This window comes from Camellia sinensis, unplaced genomic scaffold (genome assembly GCF_055761805.1).
Source record: "Camellia sinensis isolate YWXY unplaced genomic scaffold, ASM5576180v1 Unanchor2, whole genome shotgun sequence".
In the NCBI taxonomy this organism is placed as follows: Eukaryota; Viridiplantae; Streptophyta; class Magnoliopsida; order Ericales; family Theaceae; genus Camellia; species Camellia sinensis.
The window spans coordinates 19,271,047-19,282,584 of NW_028129079.1; the positions used below are offsets into that span (position 1 = coordinate 19,271,047).

The 11,538-nt window shown below is 44.4% G+C and overlaps 1 protein-coding gene across 1 annotated transcript; it reads left to right on the forward strand.

Moving 5' to 3' along the window:
• Nucleotides 1-623: 623 nt before the first annotated feature.
• LOC145815468 (uncharacterized) lies at nt 624-11,194 on the forward strand. The gene is made up of 2 exons (XM_082912215.1): nt 624-813; nt 10,446-11,194. The coding sequence occupies exons 1-2, from the start codon at nt 624-626 to the stop codon at nt 11,192-11,194; spliced, it is 939 nt and encodes a 312-aa protein (XP_082768341.1).
• The last annotated feature ends 344 nt before the right edge of the window (nt 11,195-11,538 follow it).

Below are 11,538 nucleotides of genomic sequence, written 5' to 3' on the forward strand. Positions count from 1 at the left end.
GTTGGAGGGTAGTAGACCCAGTATTAATATTGAGGTAGTACTAGAAGGGGCCCAAGTAGGAGGTCCTGTTGATGGGCCTAGCTGTACGCTAATTAACAAAGAGGTTCCCCAAACTCATAACGGATTGGCCCAGTCTCGAGAGCATACTCTGTGCCTATCACAAGCCCAAGAGCCTGTCAGGTTCAATACAACTACTGTGGGTAGAGAACCAGTGGTTACAATTAACACTCATCGTCTTCAAGAAGGTAAGGAAGGAGGTTCGAGAGGAAGGGGAAGGAGAAGAGTTCACAGAAATGTTGCTTCATTTTCAGGCAGTTTTCAGCAGGGTGCGTTGCTCAGGGCTGCGGTTGCAGTCCTCTCACATTCTCAGTCTCAGAACAGCCGATTGAGTAGGAGAAGGAAGCTGGCTATCGAGGAAGCTCATGCCACTTTGCAGCTTGGCAAACGTTTGGGAATGAACTATGAAGGGAAGGAGAATGAAGTGGTAAAAAAAATTGTTGAGCTAGAGCTACAAGATGCAGAGCGGTTTGATAAAATTGCAAAAGGGGGTCAGGTGGGTCAGACCTAATGGGCCGTGAATTGGGGGTGTTTAGCGGGGTTAAAGCTAGTTTCCAATGAAGATCATGTCTTGGAATGTTAGAGGCTTGGGGAGGCTGGAAAAACGACGTAGAGTGAAGCAGCTGATTAAAGAAAAAAGAGTAGATGTTTTGCTCCTTCAAGAAACAAAGAGCAGAAATATTGATGTTACTTTTGTTCGATCTATTTGGCCTTGGGAGAAGCTGGAATTTATGGCTGCAGATTCGGATGGGAGTTGTAACGCCCTCAAAATAATAACATCAAACCCATCAGATAGGACAAGCATTTACTTATAAACTAACCACATTCCTTTATTTCATTGAGTTTCATTACATAAGTATTACATGTTAACATCAAAACAAAATGCCCTACGGGCTTACAGCTTTCCAAGTTAACACTTGGTTTCAACAAAAGAGTACTAACTCGTTTACACATTAAGCCCTTGGCTTGAAGTTACATGTAATACATCAAAAGTAAAACAACTACACTATGTCCGCCTCTAGCCTTCCAAGCTATGTCCTTGGAGGTGGCATGCTTCCTGTACCTGAAAATGATATTCCCATATAGGGTGAGCCACAGCCCAGTAGAAATACACTAAACCAACCATGGACAATGACTAAAACATTAGCAATTGATAGTTGGTCAACACTGATACAATCACATAAATTACATATTTATGTCAACGACTTACAAGTCCCAATTACTTTTCATTTTCCCTTTTTCAACAGATAGGCATGCTAGCTCTATCATCATTTCCACAGATATGTATAAAAAAACTATATCTCACATTCAGATAAGCATAAAAGCTATATCCACATTCTCAACAGATATGTATATCAACAATATCCACAGATAAGCATACAAGCTGTATCCACACTCTACAACAGATATGTATATCAACAATATCCACAGATAAGCATATAAGCTGTATCCACACTTCACAAAGATAAGCATATGAGCTCTATCTTCACTTCTCTAGACAAGCATATGAGCTCTGTCTACGGAGTTCATCCCCTATCTCCTCCCAATACCTATCCGGTTTAGAGGTACATCCCCTATCTTCCCCTAAACCGCGGAGTACATCCCCTATCTCCTCCTCTACACATAACGTATATAAACACATTGGTTCTATATACAATCACACAATACACACAATTAATGTATTCTATCAACCGTCAAGTTCCATGACACATTCCATTGATTAGTTTCCGTTTACCTAATCATCATGCATTGTCTACAACAATCTCGACTATCCTCCACCGATAGCCCAAAGCAGTTATTTCTAAAACAGAAAATAAATGCACAAATGGATATTCAATCAACATTTCATTTCCTCATTTCTCACCAATTAATTATCCCAATTAATTAAACAATGTAATTAGGCCATTTTCCATAATTACCATTTCAACCCTTAGGTTCCATTTTCATCAATGATTCAACAATCATTCCATTTTTCTATGCCAAACATGCATCTAGGTTTATTATGAATAAAACCCCAACTTTTGTAAAAATTACACAAAAGCCCCAAACTTTCACAAAATTACTAAACCAAGCCCAACATCTCAAAATACCAAAATTTAAAGACAAAACCCATAGAGAGGAGTAGGTTATCCCTACCTCAAATTCGGAGTCCCAAAGGAGAAGACGACAAAACCCAACGTGCTCCAAAACCCGAGATTTTCAGATTAAAATGAAGCCCTCGACGATCAACAACTTTTTTGTAAAGGCCAAAGGTGAGTAAATCACTCCTACTAGATCAAAACCTAGAGAGAAGGTAGAGTCTAGAGTGAGAGGCTCAACAATGGTGATTTTGGAAAAGTAAGAGAGAGAAGAGAAGGTGAAAAAGTGATTTGAAAAGTCACAGTTTCAGGATTTAAACCCAGTCTTCCGCTCGAGCGTAAAACACCCCGCTCGAGCGGCCACTCACAAACTTCCGCTCGAGCGGCCAACCTCCCGCTCGAGCGCAGAATGCACTCGCCCAGCACTTTTTGCAGAACCAGGCCTCCGCTCGAGCTCCCAACCCTACGCTCGAGCTCACAACACTGCACAACCAGATACTGGATGGATGTATTCCCCGCTCGAGCGCCAACACCTCCGCTCGAGCGTACAGGCCAAAAATCTGGGCAACTAGTTTTGGTTTCTAAACTCAACCAACCTGAAACAAACCTGCCCAACACATCCCATAACTCAAATACTAAGTAAAAAGGATACAAACAAGATGATAAACAACTACCAACATCCACGGACACATGTCCGGATCACTATACAACAAGGGTAAATCCGGGATCGCTATAACCTCCCCCCCTTAAAGAATTTCGTCCCCGAAATTAAACACAAGTTTTCAAAAACAAGTTTTCCTCCATTTTAAACAATGTTACATTTTAACATTCAACAATTCGACCCATTACCGGTCATCCCATCCCTTTAACAAGAGACATATCACAATATGTAAACGACATATGTATTATTAACATGCACCAACATTATGCACTAACTTTCCAATGTCAACAATATATTCAACATATATAGTGTTACATCCAACTATCATATGAGGCAAGTTCCAAAACATGCTTCCAATAATCAAAACATTCTCAATGTTTTACAACTTAAGACATATATAAAAGCTCTTAAGTTCAACATAATGTAAAATTTAAATACAAGATCACACATCAACAAACAAGTCCGGATATTTCTCACGGACTTCCAACTCACGTTCCCAAGTGGCTTCCTCCACTCCGTGATGTTTCCACAAGACTTTCACCAAAGGAATGGTCTTACCACGCAGGACCTGATCCCGCCTATCCAAGACCCGAACCGGTCTCTCCTCATACGAGGCATCCTCATCTACCTCTAAATCGCTCCAATCCAGCACATGTGATGGATCTGGCTCATACTTCCGAAGCATACTCACATGAAACACGTCATGCACTCCGGACAACTGCGGCGGTAAGGCTAACCGATAAGCAACCTCGCCTATCTTCTCAAGGATCTCAAAAGGACCAATAAACCGAGGGGATAACTTCCCACTCTTCCCAAACCTCATCAGGCCTCGCCTAGGTGATATTTTCAGAAAGACATGATCACCTACCTCAAACGCCAAAGGTCTCCTCCTACGGTCGGCATAACTCTTTTGTCGACTCTGGGCTGTAACAAGCCTCCTACGGATAAGCTCAACTTTTTCCGTCGTCTCCCTAACCAACTCCGGACCCAACAAAGGTGCATCACCCACCTCGGCCCAACAAACTGGAGACCTACACGGTCGGCCATACAAGGCCTCAAACGGTGCCATACCGATGCTAGACTGAAAACTGTTGTTGTAGGCAAACTCTACCAATGGCAAGTGCCTCTCCCACGTCCCACTAAAATCCAGGACACAACCCCGAAGCATATCCTCGAGGATCTGAATAGTACGCTCGGACTGCCCGTCAGTCTGAGGATGATAAGCCGTACTAAAGGTCAACTTAGTGCCCAAGGCACTCTGCAAACTCTGCCACAACCTAGCAGTAAAACGAGGATCTCTATCTGAGACGATCGTCACTGGGACCCCGTGCAATCTCACTACGTCCCGAATATACAAATCGGCAAGATGATCTACCGAATCTCTCACGCGCATAGGAATACAGTGCGCCGACTTAGTCAACCGGTCTACAACCACCCAAATAGCATCACTACCCCGCTGAGTCTTCGGAAGACCTACAACGAAGTCCATAGTGACATGCTCCCACTTCCACTCGGCAATAGGCAAGGGTTGCAACAAACCCGCTGGCCGCTGATGCTCGGCCTTCACTTGCTGGCAAGTAAGGCACTTCGATACGAAAACAGCCACATCCCTTTTCATACCCCGCCACCAAAACTGGCGACCCAAATCCTGATACATCTTAGTACCTCCCGGATGCACCGCAAGGCGCGAATGGTGAAACTCTCGGAGTACTTCCTCTCGGCAAGACTCCGGTACAAACAAATGGTCTCGGTATTTCACACTCAGGTCGGGATACACCGTCAAACCCTTCTCAACTTTCCCACTGGAGATCTTCTCTCGGAGGGATTCTACCTCAAGGTCACCTCTCTGTGCCTCTAACACTCTAATCACAAGTGTAGGCTGCACCACGACAGAAAACAAGGCCGCAACCTCAACAGATTCGCCCAGTAGCAAATCAAACTCGCCAAGTGCTCCCAACATCTCCCATTCCCGGATGGCTATACTAGCAACATCACTAATGGATTTCCTACTAAGGGCATCGGCCACAACATTGGCCTTTCCCGGATGATAATGTAACTCAAAATCATAATCCTCGATGAACTCCATCCATCTCCTCTGCCTCAGATTCAAGTCTCTCTGTGTAAACAGATACTTCAAACTCTTGTGATCCGAGAATACCTCGAACCTCTCACCATAAAGGTAGTGCCTCCAGATTTTCAAGGCAAAGATCACAGCTGCTAACTCTAGGTCGTGTGTGGGGTAATTCTTCTCGTGTATTTTCAACTGACGTGAGCCATAAGCTACCACTTTTCCCTCTTGCATCAACACACAACCCAAACCCTCTCGTGAAGCATCACAATAAACCGCATAACCCAACCCTCTCTCCGGAATAATCAACACCGGAGCGGTGGTCAATCTAATTTTCAACTCTTGGAACGACTTTTCACAAGTCTCACTCCACACAAACTTGACTCCCTTCCGAGTCAGTCTAGTCAACGGTGACGCTAACCTGGAGAAATCTTTCACAAACCGACGGTAATACCCAGCTAATCCCAGAAAACTGCGGATCTCAAACACACTCTTAGGCTGTGCCCAATCTTGCACTGCCTCAACCTTGGATGTATCAACAGACACCCCTTCCCCGGATACCACGTGGCCTAAGAATTTGACTTCCCCCAGCCAGAACTCACACTTCCCAAACTTGGCATACAGCCTATGGGCTCTAAGTAACTCAAGCACCACTCTCAAGTGTGCCTCGTGCTCCTCCTCAGAAGACGAATAGATAAGGATATCGTCCACGAAAACAACCACAAATCGGTCTAAGAACTCCCGGAAAATCCGGTTCATCAAGTCCATAAAGACTGCCGGTGCATTGGTAAGTCCGAATGGCATCACCAGAAACTCGTAATGGCCATACCGCGTACGGAATGCCGTCTTAGGAATATCTTCCTCCCTGACCCTCAACTGATGGTAACCCGATCTCAAGTCTATCTTAGAGAAACAACGGGAACCCTTCAACTGGTCAAACAAATCATCTATACGGGGCATAGGGTACTTATTTTTAACCGTAGCCCGATTCAACTTCCGGTAGTCTATACACAATCTCAAGGCACCATCTTTCTTTTTAACAAAGAGTGCCGGTGCTCCCCACGGTGAAACACTAGGGCGAACAAAGCCCTTATCTAGCAATTCCTGGAGCTGAACTTTCAACTCAACCAACTCTGCTGGAGCAAAACGGTAAGGTGCCATAGAAATCGGCGCCGTACCAGGCACTAAATCAATAGAAAACTCTATCTCTCGGTGAGGTGGCAAACTAACAAGATCTTCGGGAAAGACATCCGAATACTCACAAACCACCCTCGGTAACACAACCTGGGTCTCACCACTCTCACCACTCTCAAAACTGGCAAGTAGACTACTAAGCTCACTTCGCCCTCGCGAATTATACCCCGGTGGCAAAACACTACCAACCCGGTCTCCCAAGAAATGGAACCACTCCCCGCTCAAGGTACACAATGTAACCCTCTGGCGGTAGCAATCAATAACAGCCCGGTATGACGATAACCAGTCCATACCCAAAATAACATCAAAACCCTTCATGGGCATGACAACAAACGGAAAAGGAAGCCTATAGTCGGCGACCTCTATATCACATCCTCTAACACCCTGTTTCAGAATCAACTCACCACCCAAAGGCGATACCACACAAATAGGAGATGCTAACTGTGCTAACTCCAATTCCAAAACAGATGCAAATGCAGCAGATACAAAAGAATGAGATGCACCCGTGTCTATCAACACATTAGCAACTGAGTTGCAAAATAGAAAAGTACCTCTCACTACTGATGGAGCCGGTACTAAATCCTGCGCGGTAACAGCATACACGCGCCCCGTAGGCCCCTGGTCTACCTGCTCACCTCTCGGAGCAAAAGACTGCTGCACAGACTGGGATGACGAAGCTCCCGGATTGGCCCTCGAGGCCTGCACCGACTGAGCTGGCTGAAAACCCTGCGTCTGTCTAGAACCAGACGCTCCCGAAGTGGCACTCAACTGTGGGCAAAACCTCTTCATATGCCCAGGTTGTCCACACTGATAACAAGTCAAGAGCTGCCCCCTGCCCAAACTCTGACTCTGCGGTCTAGCTGAAGAAGAAGCAGCTTTCTGACCCCCACCCTTCTGCGGGCACACAGATACCTTGTGACCCAGCTGGCCACACTTGTAACAGGTGAAATCCCCCTGACCACCTCTCCCGGAGCCTGCACTCGGCACTGGGAAGGTCGATCTAGCAACACCACCCTGCGACTGCTGAGGGTTAGAACCCCTCTGCCTCCTGCCATCACCCTGACTATCCTGGCTCCTCTTGGAGCCTCTCTGGCCCTCATCCTCCTCCTGCATCATAAGCTCCATATGAGCTGCAGCGTCCACTAGGTGTCTATACTCTCGAATATAAGACCCACCAATTCTCAACTTGAGGCCCCGCCTCAACTTCCGCTCAAACTCATAGCAACGGCGTTCCTCAGACGCCACCAGTTCAGGTGCAAACCTAGACAGACTGGTAAAAGTAGCCTCAAACTCGGCCACTGACATGCCCTGCTGATTAAGCCGGCTAAACTGATCCCTCAGCTTTTCCCTAGCTGCTGCTGATAAAAACCTCTCCTGAAAAGCATTCACAAACGCCTCCCAAGTACCACCAACACGAGCTTTCTCGTACTTCCACCATTGACCCGCATCTCCCTTCAGTTGGAAGGATGCCAAGGTCACTTTCAGTGCTCCGTCCTCGATGCCAAGCATCTCAAACGTCTTCGTTGTCTGTTCGAGCCATTCATCTGCCTTAAGCGGCTCTTTAGGATCCCCGATAAACTCGTCCGGATTACACCGGAAGAACTCCCTCTTCAAGAAGGAAGGCCCTGTCTCAGCTGCCTGATTCCCAGCTCTAAGAATACCCAAAGCTCCTGCTATCTCTCTGGCCAAGGCACCCATAGCCTGCTGACCTACTGGCTCGGCCACATTGGCCTGCCCAACTCCCTCCTGCACTGCCGGAATCTCACCCTGTAACGGTACTTCCTGCCTCGCAGGTCTACCACGCCTAGCACCTCTTCCTCGTCCTGACATCCTAATAAAGGCAACACAGAACGTTAGCACATTCATAAATGTGCCGAAACTAAACACTCACGTCCTAGTGCATGGACAACTGTAATTCACTCCACATAAGCACATAAACACATAAGCATTTACGAACTTCATTTCCGGATAATGATAGTCCCGAGGCGTTACTAGAGTTCCGGTTAGAAACAGCGTTGATCAAGTGCTTTTCCAACAAGACTCCCAGAAACTCAAGGATCCAATCAACATCCAAGAAATTAAATCCCATACCCACATAGTCACATAAGCATGTTATCAAATAACCACATAGCATATGGTACTACATCTACGTCTCTATCAAGCGAGACAAACCCATTGTGATCCTAATCACTTCCCACGTACCCAAAGTATTCGAACCCGGTACGCTCTGATACCAAGTTGTAACGCCCTCAAAATAATAACATCAAACCCATCAGATAGGACAAGCATTTACTTATAAACTAACCACATTCCTTTATTTCATTGAGTTTCATTACATAAGTATTACATGTTAACATCAAAACAAAATGCCCTACGGGCTTACAGCTTTCCAAGTTAACACTTGGTTTCAACAAAAGAGTACTAACTCGTTTACACATTAAGCCCTTGGCTTGAAGTTACATGTAATACATCAAAAGTAAAACAACTACACTATGTCCGCCTCTAGCCTTCCAAGCTATGTCCTTGGAGGTGGCATGCTTCCTGTACCTGAAAATGATATTCCCATATAGGGTGAGCCACAGCCCAGTAGAAATACACTAAACCAACCATGGACAATGACTAAAACATTAGCAATTGATAGTTGGTCAACACTGATACAATCACATAAATTACATATTTATGTCAACGACTTACAAGTCCCAATTACTTTTCATTTTCCCTTTTTCAACAGATAGGCATGCTAGCTCTATCATCATTTCCACAGATATGTATAAAAAAACTATATCTCACATTCAGATAAGCATAAAAGCTATATCCACATTCTCAACAGATATGTATATCAACAATATCCACAGATAAGCATACAAGCTGTATCCACACTCTACAACAGATATGTATATCAACAATATCCACAGATAAGCATATAAGCTGTATCCACACTTCACAAAGATAAGCATATGAGCTCTATCTTCACTTCTCTAGACAAGCATATGAGCTCTGTCTACGGAGTTCATCCCCTATCTCCTCCCAATATCTATCCGGTTTAGAGGTACATCCCCTATCTTCCCCTAAACCGCGGAGTACATCCCCTATCTCCTCCTCTACACATAACGTATATAAACACATTGGTTCTATATACAATCACACAATACACACAATTAATGTATTCTATCAACCGTCAAGTTCCATGACACATTCCATTGATTAGTTTCCGTTTACCTAATCATCATGCATTGTCTACAACAATCTCGACTATCCTCCACCGATAGCCCAAAGCAGTTATTTCTAAAACAGAAAATAAATGCACAAATGGATATTCAATCAACATTTCATTTCCTCATTTCTCACCAATTAATTATCCCAATTAATTAAACAATGTAATTAGGCCATTTTCCATAATTACCATTTCAACCCTTAGGTTCCATTTTCATCAATGATTCAACAATCATTCCATTTTTCTATGCCAAACATGCATCTAGGTTTATTATGAATAAAACCCCAACTTTTGTAAAAATTACACAAAAGCCCCAAACTTTCACAAAATTACTAAACCAAGCCCAACATCTCAAAATACCAAAATTTAAAGACAAAACCCATAGAGAGGAGTAGGTTATCCCTACCTCAAATTCGGAGTCCCAAAGGAGAAGACGACAAAACCCAACGTGCTCCAAAACCCGAGATTTTCAGATTAAAATGAAGCCCTCGACGATCAACAACTTTTTTGTAAAGGCCAAAGGTGAGTAAATCACTCCTACTAGATCAAAACCTAGAGAGAAGGTAGAGTCTAGAGTGAGAGGCTCAACAATGGTGATTTTGGAAAAGTAAGAGAGAGAAGAGAAGGTGAAAAAGTGATTTGAAAAGTCACAGTTTCGGGATTTAAACCCAGTCTTCCGCTCGAGCGTAAAACACCCCGCTCGAGCGGCCACTCACAAACTTCCGCTCGAGCGGCCAACCTCCCGCTCGAGCGCAGAATGCACTCGCCCAGCACTTTTTGCAGAACCAGGCCTCCGCTCGAGCTCCCAACCCTACGCTCGAGCTCACAACACTGCACAACCAGATACTGGATGGATGTATTCCCCGCTCGAGCGCCAACACCTCCGCTCGAGCGTACAGGCCAAAAATCTGGGCAACTAGTTTTGGTTTCTAAACTCAACCAACCTGAAACAAACCTGCCCAACACATCCCATAACTCAAATACTAAGTAAAAAGGATACAAACAAGATGATAAACAACTACCAACATCCACGGACACATGTCCGGATCACTATACAACAAGGGTAAATCCGGGATCGCTATAGGAGTGCTGGAGGGCTTTTGAGTATTTGGAATCCTGAAGTATTCTCCTTATCAGAGTGTTGCAGTAACAGAAATTTTTTGCTTCTATCAGGTACTCTTTCTAGTTCATTTGAGTGTGTTTTCTTAAATATTTACGCGCCTAATGATGTGGTTCAAAGAGCTAAGTTGTGGGATTCTATCCTCAATGTAAGATCCTCTTTCCAAAAGCCTTGGTGCATGGGTGGTGATTATAATGAGATTAGAGTTCCTGATGAAAGAAGAGGATGCACTAGAAGTTCCAAAGGGATGCAGGATTTTAATAATTTTGTTGATCAGCTGGAAATGATGGATTTACCAATGTTGGCTAGGAATTTTACATGGTGTAATTCTTTGGACGGTGAAAGGTGGAGTAGAATTGATAGGTTTCTGTTGGATCCCATCTGGGTAGAAAATTTTAGTTTGAAGTTATGGGGCTTACCTAGACTGGTATCTGACCACTGTCCTCTGTTGCTTATGGAAGATGAGAAAAACTGGGGCCCTAAGCCGTTTAGGTTTCTGAATGCTTGGACCCTGCATCCAAGCTTCTTGTCTGTTGTGCAACAGTCCTGGTTGGATTCGCAGGTTCAAGGGTGGGCTGGGTTCAGAGCTAAGGTGAAATTGTGTAGTCTCAAAGCTGAGTTGAAAAGGTGGAATTCTGAAGTGTTTGGTTGTGTGGAGGACCAACTTAAAAAGGCTGAAGTTGAGTTGCATGAGCTTGATCTATTGGCAGAAATGGGGTCATTAGAACCTCATGAAGTTGTTAGAAGAAGGGAGGTCAAAAACTTGGTGTGGTCATATAGAAAGAAATTGGATTGGATATAGTTCCAAAAGTCTAGAGTAAATTGGGCTCAGAATGGTGATCGGAACACCAGGTTTTTTCATATTATGGCTAGCCAAAGGCAGAATAGGAACTTAGTGGACTCAGTGGTTGTGGATGGGGTTCGCGTTGAAGATCCAGCATTGGTAAAACTAGAAGTGCTGAGGTTCTTTACAAAGGCATTTTCGGAAGATTGGCCATCTCGTCCAAAATTGTCTGGTAGTTTTGTACTGATTAATAGTGCTAAGGTGGTGGAGTCTCTTGATCCTGAGTTCACTCTGGAAGAAGTTTGGGAGGCTGTAAAAGACTGTAATGGGAATAAAGCGCCGGGTCCGGATGGTTTCAACAT

What these genes read in the sequence shown, in the direction of transcription:
- LOC145815468 (XM_082912215.1), top strand. Translation starts at nt 624, where the DNA reads ATGTCTTGGAATGTTAGAGGCTTGGGGAGGCTGGAAAAACGACGTAGA. An exon ending in TGCAGATTCGGATGGGAGTT is followed by an intron (nt 814 to 10,445) that starts GTAACGCCCTCA and finishes TGCTTCTATCAG; the next exon opens with GTACTCTTTCTAGTTCATTT.